Source organism: Epinephelus moara, chromosome 16 (genome assembly GCF_006386435.1).
Source record: "Epinephelus moara isolate mb chromosome 16, YSFRI_EMoa_1.0, whole genome shotgun sequence".
NCBI lineage: Eukaryota > Metazoa > Chordata > Actinopteri > Perciformes > Serranidae > Epinephelus > Epinephelus moara.
In genome coordinates this window covers 19,581,173-19,602,925 of record NC_065521.1, presented here as the reverse complement: position 1 = coordinate 19,602,925, position 21,753 = coordinate 19,581,173, and the positions used below count along the sequence as shown (strand labels likewise).

Genomic DNA, 21,753 nt, shown 5'->3' with positions numbered 1-21,753 from the left:
TTTTCCTATAAAATGAATTCTTTGCCTGTTCAGTGTACAGTGACTGATTAGATGTTTCTTCTTCAAAGAACTGATACAGCGTGAGATGAAACAGATGATTTATTGTTGCCGTCACTTTTATCAGTGACACAAAGTACGCATGTCCCTGGCTTTCCTCCAGTACTGATTTTACTTTCACCCTTTGCACCTTGAAAAGTTTTCTGCTTTCCCAGCCCTCAGCTGTCACAGACATGCTTTCTCTGTCATTACGGCAAACATTACGGGTGAGTACATTTGCTTAATAATGTATTTATTTTAGAGCTTTTTGTAAATGTAGCACAGATACACTTGTCTGCATTAAAAGATCTCTCACCCCATCTCCTAAGACCAGTTGTAACTAAATCACTTATTACTGCAAACTAGGTCAGCCTGTCACCCGATGTCACCTCAACCATGATAGAAATGTGTGGTTAGAGGATGCACATTGTATACGACTTAATGTTTTCCAAATTTTCAGTCCAGTTGCATAAGTGTCACCGTGTTTGTGTGATAACTGTGATTATCTCAGGTTGTCAAAATTGAAAAGGGTGCTACTGTTCATCCCAGAATAGTTGTATTTGAAGGGAAATTGCCTGTACAGTGCGTGCTTTATGCAAGACTTAATTTAGCAAAGGCTTAGAAAACATAATGAACACAAAAGATGAAAGGAGACTTGCTTCAACATATGTTTATGCTTGAGCGGTAATCTCTCTATTAGGCCAAAGTAACACATGGTTACGCAACTATCATGCAGCTACAAGCTCCCTTCAACAAACAAGACCCTGATAAATAAGTCACTGCGCGTGTGGCCAGCCCACGTTACTGTTTTCATGTCCAAGGTTTTCTGTAACCGCTCCACTGAATAGCACGTTTGTTTTTTCACTGCCTTTCATTTAATGGATTGTTTAGAACATCAAAAGACACATTATTCTAACTCCCTTGTTTCCAAACCCCCGGTGCAAAGTATTATAATTTTAAGTGATGAAAGTGTTTTTGCACAGGCTCACTCTTCCTGAGGTTTTCAAAAGACACCAAAGGAACAATCTTGGAAAACAACAACAAAAAAGAACCCCTCAGAAACTTTTACTTTGCAACAGACAGTCTATAGCACAATGGAGAGTTGCATCAAATCCTGTGACGTGGTGTTTTTCTCCTCTTAAAGGTTTTATTTACTACACTGGGTTGTTAAATGGAACAGCAAGAAATACAGCACCAACCCTCCAGGGTCCTTCCCAAACACAGACAACTATTACAACTATTATTAAAGAAGTGGACATGTAGTTGCTGACTGAAATGATAATATTGTTTGTTCATCCACCACACTATGCAGCCCCTCTTCCTCAGGGTCTCAGGATGTGTGGGCCGAGAGGGGCAGGTCACAGCGGAGTCAAGCAGGCGAGGCCTCAGCAGTGCCAGCGGGTGGACGGGGCAGGAGAGCCTGGCGCAGGATGACCCAGAGATGTGGAGCCTCCTGCAGCAGGAGAAGGACAGGCAGTGTCGGGGACTGGAGCTCATTGCATCAGAGGTAAAGAGAGAGACAGGAGCAGTGGAGTGGAGATGTTTTGTGTTTTAATATCTGCATGATTCACATTCACCCATAATAAAACTAATTATTTATTATTAACTATTGATAAGGTTAAGGCCACCTTAATTCATTTTACAATAATTAGTCTTGCCAGTGAAGCTTATTCAAACTGAAACTGAAAATTGACAGAAAGGTGGAAAGAAATGGGAGCGTTTAGTCTAAAGTCTCCTCCACAGCCTTGAATACTAGACACACAGTCACAAGGACAACAGGAACCGCAGATTAATTTAAAAAGCACAATGCAACAAGATTTGTCACCCCTCTCTTTCCTTTGTTCACACTATTCTCTATGAACCTGTAGCTACGGTATTCTTACTATGGCAGCTTAACCTTGTATAACCCTCTCAGAAATTGCACGTTGAATGTAAACTGTGATGACCCATGAGTCCACCAATGAGGATCAAAAGTGACTGTTTAAATGTTTGTTCAGTGTCTTGCGACACACCTCAGTCTGTGTGTGAAACTGGCGGAGGAAAGACAGGTGTGTTTGGAGTCATAAACCCGTAGAGGGATTGCTGTACAGCATTTCCAAAAGCCAAAATCAATTTTCTTTGTCTTAACTGCTTGTTCCATTCAGATGAGTTAGTAAATGAGCTTGTGCTAGAATATAATTTCAAACCAGACAGCAACTGATTGTCACTCTGCAAACGTACATTAAACCAGTGGTTCTCTTTGTCTGTCAAGCCTCTCTTCAGAAGCTGAAAAAAGTTAATGTACCCTCAACCCACATTTTTTAATTAATAAAGATCCATGCAGTACTGTAGTATTTGAGATCAGTCTAAGTCTCATGACCACTTATTGAAAGTTTCTGTCTCATCTCCCACTAGACTGCTTTTTTACCTTGTCTTGTCTCGGTCTCAGACAATGGGGATTGTGTTTCAAGACCGGTCAAGAGCACAGTTGTGGGGATATCACTTAATTTCTATAGCTCATCTAAATAAATCTAAATAAATAAAGTTGATCTCAGCTCTGCTTGTTTGCTCATAGAAAACAAAGGAAAATTCCCACACCTAAAATTCACTTTCCCTTTGACTATTTTATCAAGACATTTCTCATGATACACTTATACCTTCACACAAAAACTATCAACAGTATAATAAAAAAAAGAGGTGAATGAAGAAGAATCTTCATTTGTTTTCTGTGGGTATTTCTGTGGGAATGTGGATCGATTTGAGGAGTAACAATGGTTTGCATGTTCCACATTTTATTCTAAGCGTGTTATGAATCTCGCCCTGCCTTGATCTTGGTTTTGACTCTGTCTCAGGTTTAGATGGTCTTGACTACAGCAATAGATCCATGCTGAATTTTAGAACAATAAAGGTTAGCTTAATTGTATAAGCAAACTCTTGTTTGGTTATTTTTCCTATTGCTCTGATCATATTCATTCAAATTTGTTTCGTTTCATATTTTTCCCCAGGTCATCCACATCCCACCTGCAGTGGCTCTATGCTGCTCCACAGTTTGACAACCACCCATTTAACATTTAAATTTAACTTAAATGTCAACCATGGTGAATGTAAAATTGGAAGTACTTCTCAGCCACACAAACTAACATAGATATTCCACAGTTATCGTAGTTACATGCGATTATCATCGCAGAACAGTATGTGCAAATTAAAAGGTAAACAGTGAGCCTACAAAGTGCACTTCATTATCTACATGGGGTTTGGTGCGAAGGATGTTTGGCTCAAAAACATGCTTTGTCTCTTCTGCAGGACAGCAGCTGTTCAAACTGTGAATAAAGGCGATGAGGAGATGTTGCTAATTATCCTTTGTGATTTCCTGTAGACAGAGGCGCTAATGACTGCAGCGAGTTAGACAGAAAGCAAGATGAGCAGCTTAAACTGCAGAGGAGCCTCCTTTGGCAGTGTAACCGCGAGTCACCAGGGATGTAGTTTCTAGAATTTAACTGTTTTCTTCAGAGAGTTTTCTTTCGCATTTTTCACCTCGCAAGTCAGTGATTCCATCTAAGTGGAAGCTGTGGGAAAAGAAGGGAGCTTTCATTCTTCTATTCTCCAGCAATTATGAATCCACAGCACTATCAGTCACAATGACATCTGAAAGATTTTCATCTTCTTGTGCTGTCAGTCAGTCGCCGCTGCAGGCTGACTCCCAATGGAGAGCCACCGTTTTTTTTTTTCTTCAGGAACACAGCCAAGTGATCCCATTAGGTTCCCTCACTGATTTCTCCCATTGATCTCCAGATTTTAAGCAGTGACAGAGGAGGAGGGGTGATCCTGCGTGTGCCTGTATGTGTATGTATGTGTTAGTGTGTGTGTGTGTGTGTGTGTCAAGATAGTCTTCTGAAATGTCATAGAGAGAGTTTTGTGTCACATAAGGGACCGGTTTTAAATCCCACAGGAATGATTGAGGGATCCCTGAACAGTGACAGGTTTAGTATAATAACAAGGCAGAGGGGGCGGCTGAGGAGGCCAGAGAGAGAGAGAGGGAGAGAGAGAAGATGAGCAGAAGTGAGACTGGGAGAAAAAAAAGATACTCAGACAGGGAGAAAAATTCATTTACATTCATTTCCTTTTCTGCAGCTCCATCTATCCTCTGACTCTCAAGTGTCTTTGGTAGATTTGACACTGTGCTGAACCCCACAGAGATTCAGTATTAGTTAGATTCCTCAATATCCATCTTTTAATTTGACTATAGCACCTCTAATACTTAATATTTTTAGATAAGCTAATTTAATTCAGTTCTGCAGCTTCTAGAAAAGGCTGTGATTAACTTTTTGTAAGATTTATGCAACAAATTAAACAGATTTAAATAGCCTTGATTATCCTTTTCTGACTCTGGGACCTGTCTTATTGTTTCTATAATTGGTATTTGCTAGACAAATGCTTGCAGTTGAACTACATGGCAGATTGGATTCATGTTTGGACTGTGGTTGTACTGTGTAGCTGGGCACTGCTGAAAAGGAGCAGGGGTGTTCAGTCACCCCTTTCCAGCTGAATAAAGGTTATATTTGGATGGTGACAGTGTTCTGAATATATAAACATGTTATAAAAAAAAAAAAAGTACAGTATGTGGCTGTGGATCTTGACACTGTGCTTGTTTGTCCTGTCAGAACTTCTGCAGCCGTGCAGCGCTCGAGGCCCAGGGCTCCTGTCTGAACAACAAATACTCTGAGGGTTACCCAGGACAAAGGTAACTATAGGGACAGCGTATTTTACAAAATATATTGTTACGGTCATTACAAAACTCTGAAATGTTTTCAGAAGGCCAACTGTATTAATTTGTGAAATTTATTTTAATGACGATTCTTCTAGAATGTGTCTGATGCATTCCAACATAATACAATATAGGATATCACAACGTAATATACGAAATGACCCGATACAATATGAAATGAAACACTACAACATACAATATGTAATGATGCAATACAACCCAATACAATACAATATGTAGAAGAAAATCTGGAAGGCATAAAAAATCAAAGTCCAGGCACTCAGGTTGGTTTGGAAAAATTAAAAAGCCTTTATTTAATGGACAAGAGTCATTAAAAACACCAACGCGTGTCGGCTTGTGCCTTCCTCAGTAACCGTACAATAAACACTGATACAATACATAATGATAGAATAAGAAACAATACGATATGTAACAATACAAAACCTAACAATACAATATGTAGCAAATATGATGAGATGCAATACATACACAACAAAACAATGTATAGCTGTTTATTAGTTACAAACAGATTATGATTTGTTGGCTCTGCAAATACAAATTCTACCACAACCGATGGGACTGAACTGTTGCCTAGAAACACATAAACTTTCCGGAACATTAGCATTAGCTAGCTACATTGTATAAGCTAGGTCTATCCGCATAAGTGTAGATTTTAGAGGGAACGCAGGGGACACATCCCACTCAATATTTTGAACATGTGCAGTTGTCCTCCCCAGCAAAAACATGAAAGCTGCAGAGGATTTTTATTTTGACAAAATTAAAGACATTCTCCATAAAATCACACAGAAGAGGAACAAATTGATGCATAAAAATTCATCAGAAATGGAAAATGAAAAATAAAGAAGTAAGTACTCACGAATCTTCTCAGTGGTTATGCCATATGATGCAATGGGATATCATGAGATGCCATATGATGCGATGCAATGCAATATAATGAGATGGGATGGGATGGGATGGGATGGGATGTGTTATAATGCCACATGATATAAAACAATATGATACAAAATAATACAATACAATAAAATGCGACATTTTCAAATATTAATCAATGCATTTTGTCTGTCTCAGGTACTATGGAGGTGCAGAGATTGTAGACCAAATTGAGCTCCTGTGTCAGAAACGAGCACTCGATGCCTTCGGTTTGGACCCAAATCTGTGGGGCATAAACGTCCAGCCGTACTCTGGGTCCCCCGCTAACTTTGCAGCCTACACTTCTGTGCTGAAGCCTCATGACCGCATTATGGGCCTGGATCTGCCTGATGGAGGACAGTGAGTGGACATGCACTTAATGTACAGAGCTTTGGGTTCTCAGTGACAGAAACAACGCTCTGAATCAAACCATACAGTAACACTAATGATGTAATAACTCAAATTCTTATGATTCTTACAAAATGTTTCATAAAATAGAATAAGTAATCACTGTCATAATGTGATGCTGTGCCATCACTGTCATTCAGTGTATTTAGGCAGACATTATCTGACAGTTATTATGTTATAAGTTGCTACAGTTTTGTTAAATGTGCCATGAAATGTTGTGAGATTTTGCCTGAGTGGTTTTGACATTTTTCTCCATGACACTGGATGTTTTTATGGGAATTAACTTCAAGGGGAATTAATGGAAATGACAAAATGTTAGTCACACAGTCTGGAGTTGTCACATTATACCACCCTCTTTGAAATGAATATATTTTTTAACTACAGCCACCGTAGTGTGGAAAATGTAAACAATAACTGACACTCAAATACACATCTGAGTCATATTAATGCTGCAGGCGATCGTTAGCCTAAAGATGAATGCAGACCTGCAACTTTTATACGCCAGACACTATATAAAACTTAAATAATGGCTGGCAGGGAGTTGGTAGGTGTAGAGTAACTTTGAAGGACTGGATTTTGATATAAATGGATACAAACATTTCATATACATTGAGATGAATGATAAATAATACTGTTCATATGGAAGAGAAATAAGGATCTAGAGAGGTCAGAATAAGTTCATGATGCTGCTGAAGAACTCACTGAACTTCTGGGATGCATGCTTTTTTTTAACTCTGCTATATTTTAGTCTCACCCACGGCTACATGACAGACACCAAGAGAATCTCAGCCACCTCCATCTACTTTGAATCGATGCCTTACAAGCTGGATGTGAGTACTTTAGCTTTACTTTTTGTAAATAAAATATATGTTTTCAACCAAAATTGTGAAGAAAACAGTTAACAAATTGCAAAGTACTCACTTTTTACTATAGTGTGTAACACTTTCCTCTCTCCTCCTGTATCAACTCAGCCCAAAACAGGTCTGATAGATTATGACCAGCTGGAGAAGACAGCCCGACTCTTCAGACCCAGACTAATCATAGCAGGAACCAGTGCCTACGCTCGCCTCATTGACTACCCTCGTATGAAGAAGGTACCTCATATCTCAAAATTATGTCTGCTTGGGGTGCCCTAGTAGATCACTTGGGAGACAGTGCACCCCATTTAAGTCCACTATGTTGTATCCTAAAAAAGTAGTGGTAAAAACATTTTCACAGCCCTCTCTCAAAAAGCTGTATTAATCCCTAAAGCAAGAAAATAGCCAAATATAAGGGCAATAAAAATAGAAAACCTAAATAAGAGAAAACAGGTTAAAGGAATGATGATGATGATGATGATGATGATGATGATGATGATGATTAAACTTTTCTGACTGTGTGTGTTTTAGCTGTGTGTGGAGCTTAATGCCTACCTGCTGGCAGACATGGCTCATATCAGCGGCCTGGTGGCAGCAGGAGCTGTTCCCTCTCCTTTCCAGCACGCTGACCTGGTCACCTCCACTACCCATAAGTCTCTGCGTGGAGCAAGGTGAGGGACTGGACATTGTGTGTGAGTGATAGGTGCTAATGGTGGTCAGATCAAGGTGTTAAAGGTCAAGAGTGTCAGATTTAGGAGCATCTACTATACAGTATTCATGTTTTCAGTTTACAATCACCTAGTCTCGCTCACCGGACCTTTCTCAAGAAAATAAAGGTCTGGCTGGGCCGACTCTCACTGTGAGATTGGAGAAAAAAAACGCCCCGGCTGCTTGTACTTCTTTCAACCAATCACAATCGTTCTGGACGGTGCCACAGCAACGGTGCGCTTGCAAAAATATTGCCGGGGGGAAACAGGTTTTGGTGTAACACGCCCACAAAAATATCGCCTACAGGACGTGAACCATGGCAGAAAAATGGCTACATCCCCGCAAGATCAAACACCGCAAAAGTTAGTAAAGGACGTGTTGAAAACGGTTGAAAACTGCTACACAACCGGAGGTGGTAGGGCGGGACTTCAGCGGGTGGCTTGTTCCGCCCAATGAGAGGCTGATCTCTGCAGCAAACTTCCGCCCACTCAGACTAACAACCACCTGAAGACTAAGAATCATTGTGTTTTCGTTACCTTACAATGAGCTGTTTATGTCTACATATGGAGCAGGTCCTCTTCCAAGGTGTCCACCATGTTGTTCTACAGTAGCCCAGAATAGACAAACCAAACACCGGCTCAGGACAGAGCCATCCGCATTTTCGCATTGGCCACCTTGTCCTACACGCTTGGCATATGGGAGAAATTTCAGCTCTGCAACCTCACCACTAGATGTCACTAAATCCTACACACTGGACCTTTAAAATAACTGTGAAAATACTATTTCTTGCCTTCTTCAATGTCACAATGAGACCTGAAATCATGTGGTTGTGTGTGGTAACATGCACATAATGAGTAGGATCATATTGTTTATTGTCAAGGGGAGATTCTTACAGCAACATTTCAGGCTGAGTTCAGTTTCCTCTCTCCACTCTGCAGGGCCGGACTGATCTTCTTCCGGAAAGGTGTGCGGTCTGTGGATAAGAAAGGACGGGAGGTGACCTATGACCTCCAGGACAGGGTGAACTTTGCCGTGTTCCCATCACTTCAGGGTGGACCTCACAACCACGCCATTGCAGGGGTGGCCGTCGCCCTCAGACAGGTCCAGATATCAACATTAATCATTAGTATTCAACAATAGTCTACAAAAGCAAATGAGAGAGAAAATCCTTTGGGAGAGCACTCTGCAGAACGTTTTCAACACCAGCTTAATTTCAGCAGCTCATGTATAAACCATACAAGTCATCTGGAGTGTCCTGATATGGTCTTTCTTGTTACACAGCATCATTTCTGTCTCTGCAGGCTTCCACTCCCATGTTCAAACAGTACATCGCCCAAGTTCTGCTGAATGCCAAGTCCATGGCTAATGCTCTGCTGAAGAAAGGCTACACCCTGGTGTCAGGTACTGAGAGAATAAAGATGCAGTTGGTATTGTAAAAAAAAAGACACATATACATGGAAAGTTTGTTTACGTTTTAAGGGGTTTTTCCCCCCACTGAATATGGAATTAGATTTAGTATTCAGAGTAATATTGCATTTCCACCACCTGACGCAATTGCTTTTGGATTGCTTCTTTATTTGCTCCAGCCTAATTTGCATTCTGTTTCCATGACTTTGGAAAAGTTCACGTAACTTTGGCTTGACAGTTGAATAGAGGGAAAAAGCCAATATTAAGAGGAAAGTGATGATAACTTTATCATTGTCTGTATAAAGGTTTGAGAAGAGAGTGAAGGCAATTTATCATCCGTCAAACACTTTTTCCCCTGAGCTGAGTCAAATTTAAATTCAATTCAATCCCCCCGTCCCTTCTCCTCCTCCTCCTCCTCCTCTTTCTCCTCCTCATCTCAGGTGGAACAGACAACCACTTGGTCTTGGTTGACCTTCGACCTCGCGAGATGGACGGGGCTCGAGCTGAGAGGGTCCTGGAGCTGGTGTCCATCACCGCCAACAAGAACACCTGCCCTGGAGACAAGAGCGCTCTCACTCCAGGAGGACTCAGGCTCGGTACTCAAATGAGCAGATTTAAAGTGTGTACAGGGTGTGTTAGCTGCAGGAGTGGAGGTTGTTTGGGCATGAATCTGTCAACCAGTCAGATGTCCTACCTATATGATACTGGATCCTTTCTTCTCCCTCTGTGTGTCTGTCTCTGTGATGTGTTTGCTTTTGTCTGTCTACGTACTTGTCTGTATGTCCATCGGCCTGTCAGTCAGCCTGTCAGTATGTGTCCCTCACCCCTAATATTTTATAATAATATTGTTTCTTACAGGAACTCCGGCTCTGACCTCCAGACAGTTCAAAGAAGCAGACTTTGAAAAGGTCGTGGACTTTATTGATGAGGGGATTCAGATTGCACTGGATGTGAAGAAGAAGACCGGTGAGAGGGGAGCAAGGGTTTGGGGTTTCAGCGTTAGACACACCGTGGTGACATGTTTGTTTAGAAGGCTTTCAGAGGTGTTCAAAAATGACACAATGATGTGCTCCAAGGGGGTGCAAATCTGTCATTTTTAAAGGTTTTCAGTGAGTGTTGTACAAATTCATATTCATATAAATATACACTCAGTTGCCAGTTTATTAGGTACACCTAGCTAAATCTAATGTCCTGCAGTAAAACCTTCTTTTTAGAGGGGGTTTGATTCAACTGCATGCTAATTTTGGAGGATGGAGTTGTGATGCTGTTGTATTGTATTGCATTACACCACCCGGTGAAGAAAATAGAAAATACAATGTTCAATGAAACTCTTACATTTTTTGTACAGTCTCTAATTAAGAGGTTTTCAAGTACATTCAAAGAACAGATTCCCAAAACAATCAGCAGCACTAAAAGATATTTTCTGGCAGATTTAAAACCTTGAGCTTGTTGTTTTTATTCTTCCGTCTCCCATCAGGAAATCTGGCAAGCTTCAAGTCCTTCCTGCTGGAGGACCCAGAGACAGTGTCGCGCATCGCAGAGCTCCGCCAGCGGGTGGAGCTATTCGCCAGACCCTTCCCCATGCCTGGATTCACTGACCACTGATTAACACCAAACACAGAAAGGCAGTTTCCCAACACATCACGGACATTAACTTTACTTTACTTTACTCCTCTGATGGAAAATGAGCAATGTTTGAAAATCATGTGAGTTGAAACTTGTGCCAACGTGCAGCCTTGCAGTCATCTCCACACACAGTCACATACATTTACATAACAGCTAATGACTTCATATCTGCCAAATAATATGAAAAATACAATATGATGTCTTAAAGCCTAATCAATAAAAAGTAATTGAATACAAATTGCCAGATAATGCAGATATACTTCAAGTGTTTACGAATGTATTTGTCAGCAACTATAACTCCTCTTGTGAGGCATCCATTAGTGGAGGCTGCTGTTAAAACAGATGATGAATGATGAGGTAGTAACACACAGATGTAATCATTTTAAATGTGTCTGCATGAGAAGCTATAATTGTTGACCAATACTGTACATTAATTAATACTTAAGAATGTCTGTTTACAGTATAGTCAACAGATTCTCAAACAATGGTTCATATGATACCCTAAGAAAATGCACACGTAGTCTTCCAAAATACATGGGTTACAAACAGGGGCGCAGCACCAAATTCTGGGCCCTCTGCAAAAGCAGTCTCTGTGGGCCCCTGCCCTTCCTCTCTTGATCCAATTTGAATTTTTTTCTCACAAGTGCTTTCTCTATCTTTCCTCTCTTTCTTTCTATTGGTTTTTGAAACCCCGGTTTCCCTTTCTTGGGAAAAGGCATGACAGTGTACAATGGTGCTTCAGCAGCATATGCTGTCTCACATAGCTCAGCTTTAGCTGCATTTAGAGACAAATCTTAGTGCAGGGGTGGACTAGTTTGCACCTTTAAGGGGTGAGAGGGGCCACTATGTTTTTGTACAAAGTTCAGTCTCCTAACTGATTTATTCAGCCAATTTTAATGTAGTTATGGCACTAATTACTTAGAAATTAAAAATTTAAATAACAGAAACCTTTTAATTCCAAGCTTTTCGAGGGCCCCTCTCGCACTGGGACCCTGGGTACTCAGTCCCACTCTTCCCCCACTATGACGCCCCTGGTTATGGACAAATTATTGGCTCATCATAATGTAAGATGTATGAATTTTGGTGCATTACTTTTTGTTGGAAGAGCTACAAACAGTGCATGAGAGCAGCCTGCTAATTTGCATTATAAACCATGAATTAAAGGTTTATATACAGCCTATAAATGCTAAATGTGGGGGACTTAAAGTGCTTTTCAGAAATGTATCACATCAGAAGGTTACATTGTATTAGCAACCCAAGTTATCACAATGTGACAACTTATTATGTGCAAAACGTTTATGGACCGTCATGTTTGAACCAACTAGATATGGAGAAATGATTTGAATGACTTTTTAATTCATTCAAAAAATAGAAATTTTAAGTCTCCTTTAAAAACAATCCAAAGCACACTGTGGGGTTTGTGCAAAAATTAAAATGACTTTGCACAAACCCCACAGTGTGCTTTGGATTGTTTTTGAAGGGCACTTGCATTTTATATTTTTTGATGAAGAGCATACTTCACTCGTGCAATGAGCCCTTCACAAGATTAAATAAACACAGTGCACTTGAAGTATCCAAAGAGCACCTGTATGTGACTAATATTAAGACCCAGCAGCGCTTCTACTTCATTTGTTTTCTGCAGGCAAATGATTGGCTTAAAATGTTGCAGAGTAATGTACATTATCCTGCAGTTAATACATCAACAGCTGCTGTACTCACTCTAATATATTTTACTCTTCAGACTGTTGTTTGCTGCATTAAGTCAAAAAGGACTGTAAGTGTTTGAGGTATTTGGCTTTTGTCACTAAGCTCTTTTTACAGCCCTTATCCACGTCAGACTTTGTCCCAGGCTGGGATACTCACAGCAGCTGTGTTGGGAATTGAGCACACACTCAGTTCACACCCACAAAACCACAAACCTAAAGGGGAAACAGATAAAAAAGCACAAACTATGTTTCTAGGCTTTTTTTGTTGCTATAATGTCACCTGTTCCTCTACTTTGATTTGTACTGTAAAGATTTCACAAAGATTGTACAATGTATATACAGTAGATCTTCACTGTAATAAAAACGGATCCTCCATGTTTATAAGTTCGTTAAATGTTCTAATATTTCATAAGCTCTGGGTTTATGAATACCTGCCACCGTGTGACACACATTCATTTGTCAGAGAGGCAGAAGATTTATGTTTACAGTGGAAGGAGGGAGGAGACTCTGCAGCATTTATAAACATTGATCCATGTTTAAGCTGCTGGCATTTCCTCTGGTCATTTCCTCTCACTGTCAACTTGAGGGAACAGTCCAGAAAAAGAAAATAAAAGCTGATCCCTTGACAGTGACAGTGATCTGACAAGGGAGATAGCCTGAGATTCACAATCTGAAAAAACATTGGACGTTACAGTGTGATATGTTTTCAGCGAGCTTCAGACGCCTGGTTTGTCCAATGTGGATGTCTTATCTCCACTGGCCAGCTGGTGTTGTTTTCTATGTGACAAAGTGTTTAATGTCTTCAGTTAAAACTAACTTCTTTGCATGAAGGCTAATAACCAGACTGTACTTGTTATAAACAAACACAAACAGGCAGGAGGTCGAGGTGAGACCATCTTTATTCAGCCATTTGCAGAAGTTCTTGTTTCCTTTAATACCATTATTATCTTTGTGACAGTGTCTTTATGTCACCCTGCTACCCCACATTACATAATGCTAATAGACACAGAGTTCATCATGTATACATGAGAAGATGAGAACGTTATGTAACACCAGAGTCCTTCACTGTCCTCACAAAACTTCACAACTTGCACGCCTATTTATTGAAACACTTCCTCTCCCACTGTTTCTCAGTTTGCTGCAGTCAGATCTTTCTTCTCCCCGACAGATGAAAAGAAGAGCCTTCCTCTCACTTTCACTGTGGGATGAAACTTTGTTGTTATTTTATTTTGATGTATTTATTTCTTATTCTGAAAGGAAAGTTTCCACTGAGACACAAAGTCTTTCATAAAGCGACACGAAACGAGCTTTGCGAACATGAAGCACTGCTGCCACCGCTGCCTATTGGAGCGCTTAATATTTATTTCACTGAAGAACAGAATGGACTTTTGTTTGGTGTCACACGTCTTTGAGTCCTGCTGGGCTCTTCAGTGTGTCTTCCAATTTTGTCACTCGAAGGTTATTGCTGGTGTTTGTGCCAGAGGAATGTGTCCCCTCTGCAGAGAGCAGGCAGCTGAATCACAGGTCAAAGGTCAGAGAAGCTCTCACAACTCAGTCATCAGAAAACACACACAAGCAGCATCACAGCACCAATAACGACTCCATCCACTTTATCTCTTTGTCTGTTTCTCATGACCTGACAACTCCTTTGACGCAGTATGCATGTGTGTGTGTTTTTTAAAGATCCTTTAGGGAAATCAGATACTCCCTCATGCTCCATCGCTCTAGGTTTCTAGCCCTCTCCTCATTGCCACAACAATCCCTGTGGTGTTTAAAAGTCGGATGATTTTTTTGATGTCCGCTGTTCTTTCTTCTCTCTTCATTTGCTCTTTTTGTTGTTTTACGGGGAGGAAATGAGATGAGCATGAGCCCAGAGAGCCAGAAGGGAGGTCTGAGGGTTTCTTAAGATGATGAAACATGAGTCTCACCTTCACTGAACAAAAACAAAAAAATCCTTTAAGAATTCAAGGGTTTTTAATCTAACCCCCAGAAGTAGCAACGGTGATTCTGAGGGAGTTAATAAACAGGAAAATAAGGGAGATATAAATACTGTATGTATATTCTCAAAAAGAAAGACAATAAATGCCTTCCAGTCACAAGTGATGGACTGACAAATCCTTTGGTCTCCTGAGAGCTCCCATACATGTATATTTATTTTACCTTCACTCCCCTCACATTACATTTGTGGTATTTTTGGTTTCTTTAAGATCTTTTTTTGATTAACTGTTTATGCTAGTTCAATGTTCAGGCTTAAAAAGAAAATTACCAACCACTTTCCTCCTCCTCGTAAGAGACAGATGTGGATTTAGATGTTAAGAGTCAAATATAGAAAGAGTTTTTACCTGATTCACCTCATCATTCGTACTGTAATCAGTGTTTGTGTCTGCAGTATGGACAGATACAAGTGTTGCCTCGATGTGGACTGGTGTGTGTGTGTGTGTGTGTGTGTGTGTGTGTGTGTGTGTGTGCGTGTGTGTGTGTGTGTGTGTGTGCATTGTGTGTACACTTAGATCGCGCACACTGTGCTCTGCTGTCATACATCAACACCATGCTGGGGGACTGCTCAGCATCCTGCCACTGCTGTCGCTGATCAAAGGCACAGGGCTGCTGTCACACACACTAGTGCATACAGACAAACACACACACACACACACACAGACACACACAGACACACACACACACACACACTGTAAATGTGGTCATAGAGGCACCAATCAGGCTGCAAAGTGACAGCTGCACTGCCAACAGATGGATCTGTTCCATAAGAGTTACTGATTGTGTATTTTTATCGTAGGATGTGGAAAAAGATCTGTATCTGACTCTGTTCCATGCAGGTGGTTGAGAAAAGTCACGACACAGGTTGGCAACAAACACTCTCAGCCAAACATGAAACAGACAGTTTGTTGTTTATTGAAATAATTCAGCCCAGTTTATACATCTCTGCATTTTTATATCATAACTTACACAGTCATTGCTGAAGTTAGTGGCTGCTAAACCAACAACACGTGCCAGTTATGAAGAAACACATGCAGTCAGGTCACATTAATTTGACCATCATGCACTGCAGCAGGCCAATTAGATTTTATCGAAAGTTGACTTACTTAAAGCTTCATACTTGCAGAACATATGGGAAAACATACATTTTAATCTGCAGAAGAAGACAACAACCCTCAGTAGAGGGTGTTTGTAGGTTTTAGCTCCTTAAAGGACCAATGCGTAGGATTCAGGGGGACATACTGGCAGAAATGGAATATAATATGATATGTTTTCCCTGCTTTATGTTGTGTTCACACCAAGTAATTTTCGAATTTTTGCGTCCTGTTACTCGCGCGAGTTTGCACGCTAGAATATTTTGTGTTGACTTGCTTCATTCACGTGAATAACTCGCGTCAAGCACGCATGAAATCGTTGAATCGATGAATGAACTTTCGCTGGTAAATCCTTGGCGTCATACGTCCCTGAAGCACTAAAGTTCCGATTTTTCAACCCTCGGAAATAAGCATGTGACAATCGCGCTATTTGCTTTATTTGCGCTGCTTAATTCTTGCATTTTGTGTCATTCCCATCGTGTCCATCATGTGCCAATCATGCTGCTCGGTGGGAATTCGCGTCCAATCACGTCTTTACATTGACTTTACATGTAATTCACTTGTGCTGATTGCTTTATTCACGCTGGGTATGAACACAACATTAGAACAAGCTCTTTATAACTACAATAGAAGCGGGTCTTTGTCCACGGAGTGTTCCATGTTGCATGTTCCTCCATGCTACTACAGTAGCCCAGGACAGACAAAACAAACAAACACTGAGTATTTGTGTTTAAGAGAAGCTTCAACTGGTTGCAATTTGCAATCCTCACCAACAGATGCCGCTAAATCCCACATGCTGCTCCTTTAACTACAATTATGATGACCATTTTTAGATGCATGCATTGCAGTTTTAAAGACTGAAGAGACTCATGTTATTTGCATAACACAGCAGATTTTAGGAGTCTGTCAATTGTTAATTGTCTGTTAAATTCACATCTTACAGAGGTGAACAGAAACCAATTAATGTCTGAAACATTTAAAATAATGTACTGAAACTTCGTTTTCAATTCAATTGGCTTAGACATGCAATACCACTTGTCTGGTGCAGTGGGGAGCATGAGTCATATCTCTCTTGCATGAGTGTAATTATGTAGAAATGTACAACTTTTTCAACATTCACATGTGCCTTCAGGATCCCTTCACTGACAATCCTCGTCACATTTACCAGATCACAGGCTGCTTTGCAAACATCACACAGGCATAGAGACACTAAAGGGTTACAGATCTTGGATCCATTTCACCTTCCACGTTCAGTGAGGACATAAAGGGGGGGAGGGGGAGTGAATCTGACCCTAGATCGGGATTTGCTGTTACTTTTCCACTCTGGTTTACGAGACAAGGCCAGAGACATTCAGTACTCAGGTCCTTCCTTCTTCAGGTTTTCATAGTCAGTGTTGATGGCCACAAACTGGGGAAGAAGAAGATCATAAATAATCATTTCTGAATCCAATTTCACATTCAAACAGAGATGTAGAAATCAAATCCCAGTTTCCTAACACTGAATAATTGTAGCACGCTAAGTTACCTTGTACTGGTATGTGGGGTCAAGTTTATTCCAAGGCTCAGGGTTGTTGGTCTTGTTCCAGCTAAACACACAAACAAATACAGACAGAACTGAGATAATTGAGTCTCTTTGGGAACTGAATATACACGAAGAAAACTCTTATTTCAGACTTAGCACACAAATATTCATCCACACAAGTGATCTGATACCCCTGAGAGCTGCTTTGTTTCATCCCTGCTCTGATAGATTACATGCAATAAAAGATAATATAAACTAAAAGCAAAGGCGCCCAGAAGTTGAGGGTCAAATTCAAACTCAGCACACAGCGTGTGTTTTCAACCTGCTGTTCCATCACCACAAGACGCTTTCTAACAATTTCATCGAGCTTGTAAAGAACCATTGCTGCAAAGAAATGATGAAAGACCTGCAAGGAGACAAGACAGTGCACCATCCTGTGAGCTCTTCTTTAAAGCACTTAGCTGTGTCTCATGTTTTTGGACTATCACTGAGGGTAAATCAACAGTTTGGAAAGCAGCAAGAGAGGAAGTCCGAGGAAGAGGCGGTTTGAGGGGGAGATAAAAGCGAGCAGGGATCCCTGTAGTTAGTAACAATACAAAAGCAAACCCTCTGCTTAGATAGAGTGTGGAAATTATTCATCACCCCCCACGTGCCTTGTTAAAATGTTAGCAAATCTGCATTTCAGGCAGAATTTCTAAGAGGAAGGAAGTCTAAAATCCAACATTTGATTGTTTACACATCTTCATAATGATATCTATGATGGTGGTCTTCATCCTGTAAACATCCTGTAGGGGGTCACTGATTCTTCTTTGGAAACTGTTGCATTCTTGTCCTTAAATAATGTGATCAAAGAACTAAATAGATGTCTAAACCAGGAAAAACACACCCTAATAACAAGCCAGTAAGCAGATTCCTGACAGTATTTTTAGGCCAATGCCAAATATCATAATGACCTATTACATATTATGTCTACTAGAGGTCCTTACGTGACATGGGGTCCTTTGGCCAACCGGATCAGATACAGACTTGCCCCGCCCATTCCCAAACAGATGAAGAAGAACTGCGGGATGAGCTGCAAACACAGAGAGAGATAATCAAATATGTATATACACATGTTTAAGATTCATACTGAGGAGATTAAGTGGGTATTTTATGCCAAAACATGATGCTTTCCAACTGGGTTGAGCTCTCATCGTGATGGAAAACAGTAGCTCCTTTCCTATGTTGCATCAGCCTCAGTGAGCTTCAGCCTCATGACACTGTGTCAGCTGAATGTCTCAGTGAATATGCAAATATAAAAGCACATTTCTTGAATTTAAAAAGGGCAGATGCAGCTTTCTTTCAAAGTCACCGCACTTATTCAACTGTGAGAAGCTCACGTCAACCATCAACAATAACACCAGAGAAAATATGAACTCATCCCAAATTCACATTTAGTGATTTTGAAATTTACTCCACAAGGTTTTTATAAAGTAGGAAGTGTCTTTGCTGAAGTAGCTGAGATTTACTGCAGCCCGCTGTTGGACCAGATGCTTTATACTTATTTGTCACTTCCTGTCTGCAGATTATACTTACTGTAACAGCTCCGAGGATTAACTACTGGCCTGCTTTTACTCAGTCACCCTGCGTCATCCTTATGAACCTGCTGACACACACTACTGTGGTCTGTGTGTGTGTGTGTGTGTGTGTGTGTGTAAGGCAGTGGAGGAACCTAACCAAGTGCATTTATTAGAATATATTCACTTGAGGAGAGTGGTGTCTGTGACAGCTCCAGATTATGTGCAAGGCATTTTACAGTGGACTGCTTCAACAAGTACATGGACCATATGATAGGCTTCGTCTCTCTCCCCCTGACGACTGCTCAACAATCAAACCTTTATTTTCATTTCCAAAACAATGTGGCTGTGGTCTAATTCCTTCATTCATCTCTCCCTCGTCCTGCTCCTGATCTAACAATGAGGGAGGTGTGTGTGAAGCCATTGGCTGGCTCATAGCCAGCAGTCAGCTGTAGCTGCTCTAAACTCTGAACCAGCCTTCTTTTTAGCGGTCCAATCAAATATAAATAATTTGATTTAAATCCCTCTTTTAACTGCACATCAAATATTGCTTTTCACTGGGAAATATGTCACAGTACAGACGCTAAAGACACCCTAACTTCTCTTTCACTGGGGCTTTAAGATTTTAGCCAACATCAATAAAACACATGCTAAGCATGTAAAATACAATGCATTTAATGTTTCAGATGTCCATGAGTTGTTCACAGTTTAATCAAAGAGTGTTTCTTCCTCTCATATGGTTACATTTTAATAATTGTTTGAGGCCCAAAAAGGTAAAAACATCCAGTGCTTTCTAAAAAAGGCAAAGATGATTATAAATCTGTGCAGCGGGACTTGTTTTTCCTTCTTCTCTCCTCAATTAATCATCTCACGATCCCTGAGATTTAGCTTGTAACCCACTGGAGGGGCCCAACCTCTAGGCTCAAGACCTCTGGACTAAAATACTAAACAGTAAAATTCATTCATCCATAGGCAGTGCAATATTTTCATAACATTTTGCTGATAACACTTTTACCAGTGTGTAAAACTTTTACTTTTTAAAGTATCCTGACAGTTTTGTTGGTACTTTAACTAAAGTAAGAGATCACTGAGAGACAACCAGAGAAAGAAAACCAGCCATGGATATGATCATTGAATCAAACACTTTTTACTGTCAGCTCAAGATCTGCAGCAACACCCCTGAATGATCATCACGTCTGCCTTTAATTCTGTCTGCCTATCAATCTCTGTCCGTCTGTCTGACACGTTACTTGTCTGTCTGACTCTCTGTCCATCTGTCTGACAGTCTCACTCCCATTCAGACTTTTTTTAAAGACTTGTCTCTCTCTGTCAGTCTGTTAACTCTCTATCCACCTGTGTATCTGCTTACACTGAAATCATTCACTTATTCTAATCACTACTTTTTTAGCTTTATGGTGACGGAAAGTATTAGTATATTTACCTAAATACTGCAATATGATGAATACGACAATATGTTAAGTTGTTAAATAAGTTCAGTCTTAAACATCTGTATCAGTAAAATGCAACTTACACATAAATGATATTGATTATTTAAAATAATTCTAAGAAATTCAGATAACACAAGTGCGGCTGTATTTTGAGGTGTGAGTAATTTTGGACACAGCGTCAGTGTGGCACCCACCTGTCTGTCTGACTCTGCCTGGCTCTCTGGCTTTATTAGACCCTCTCTCCATCTTGACCTGTCTGACTGACTGTCCATTTGTCTGGCTGAATATCTGTCTTTCTCTCTGACTGTCATACTGCCTGACTCTCTCTCTCTATCTGCCTGTCTGTCTGACTGACTGCTGTGATCAAGGAGCTGTGGTACAGTCTCACAGGGATTTGCTCCCTGCTGCTTCTCTCACTGTCTGTCTCTCTCTCTCTCTCTGGTTGTCTGTCTCTCAGCCTGTCTGTCACGATGATAGACCATATCAAGGCGCTCTGGTAGAGTCTCATAGGGATTTTCTCCCTGCAGCTCCTCTCTCTTTCTCTCCCTCTCTCCTGGGAGGCCGATGACAAGAAGTTAAAACTCTGTCACTTCGCTCTGTGACAGCAGAGCCAGTTAAAAGCTGCTGAAATAATCCAATCCCCTGTAGGGACAACTCATATTTTTAAATGTATTTTATTCCAGCTTCTCATTTCCTAAATGCTCAGATTTTGTCAGTTTAGATTTTGGGTGTTTATAAAGGTCATGGGTTTGTTTTTAAAGCCCAAAGCCTCTCTTGATTTGGCTTGATTTTAAATGAGCCACTGAGGACGCTTAGCCTACTGACTTACAGTTAGAGTAAGATTAGATGGGACAAAATCAGACGCCTGATTGTGTCAGTTAACTTAGCAACACTCGACAAGCTCTGCTCAAGTTTGTCTGCTACTAGGACTTAATCAATAGTTATGTGTAGCACTTTAATATACAGTATATTAGGCTAAATCCATGATGACACCATAGATTCATATCAATATATAATGGCGACGTCATAAAAAACATGCAGAAATACAATGCCATTGGATTAGTAGTCCATTAGAAAACCTGAATATTAATTGAATTAAAGCGGTGTGAAGGGTCTCCAAGTTAGCTTAAGCTAGACCAACAGCTGATACCTTATATAACATTTATTTATCCTTTATATACTCACTGTGAACTCTTACAGAAGGGACTGTAGGTGCAACTTAGCTTCTACTGTTCACCCAAATGTACTTACAGTGCTGTGCATGTGGCATTGATGTTGAATAATGTGCAGAGATGAATAATTATGTGACTCACTATTACCAACACTGGAGCTGTCCAAATGCTGATTCCATTCAGAAAAGCATGTCCACATTTTAAGCATTTTCATGTTAATTTTTAAAGTTTAAAATAATTATTTTACAGACAAAATTCAGGAAATTGAATCATGCATCAGCTCTCACTTAAACTTTAGCTACATGTTAAAACATTTTTTGGATATAGCAGGTTGCTGTGACTGACAGTTAACTACTACAAAGAAACAAAACAGGAGAGAAATAAAGATTACTTACACCAGGGTGCTTCTTAGCATGCATTACTACTGTCCGAAATATCATTGCTCCAGAAATTTAGGAACAATGCATGAAATAAAAATGGCTCAGAGTCAGTGTTTCAGGCCCCTCGTTATCAACAAGCTTTGCAGAGCCGTACACAGACAGGA

The 21,753-nt window shown here is 40.4% G+C and overlaps 2 protein-coding genes across 2 annotated transcripts; one reads left to right on the top strand and one right to left on the bottom strand.

Moving 5' to 3' along the window:
* The first annotated feature begins 70 nt into the window (after nucleotides 1-70).
* Nucleotides 71-12,799, top strand: LOC126402794 (serine hydroxymethyltransferase, mitochondrial-like). The gene is given in 13 exon segments (XM_050065050.1): nucleotides 71-108; nucleotides 110-263; nucleotides 1,349-1,543; nucleotides 4,677-4,756; nucleotides 5,870-6,070; nucleotides 6,867-6,948; nucleotides 7,090-7,212; nucleotides 7,507-7,646; nucleotides 8,622-8,784; nucleotides 8,985-9,084; nucleotides 9,531-9,686; nucleotides 9,949-10,056; nucleotides 10,568-12,799. Coding segments are annotated over 13 exon segments (1,653 nt in total). The 5' UTR covers nucleotides 71-85; the 3' UTR covers nucleotides 10,696-12,799.
* A 2,542-nt stretch (nucleotides 12,800-15,341) lies between these two features.
* ndufa4l2a (NDUFA4 mitochondrial complex associated like 2a) lies at nucleotides 15,342-21,753 on the bottom strand. Its single transcript, XM_050065182.1, has 4 exons — nucleotides 21,605-21,753; nucleotides 18,020-18,105; nucleotides 17,037-17,097; nucleotides 15,342-16,919 (listed from the first exon to the last, which is right to left on the bottom strand). The coding sequence occupies exons 1-4, from the start codon at nucleotides 21,647-21,649 to the stop codon at nucleotides 16,863-16,865; spliced, it is 249 nt and encodes an 82-aa protein (XP_049921139.1). The 5' UTR covers nucleotides 21,650-21,753; the 3' UTR covers nucleotides 15,342-16,862.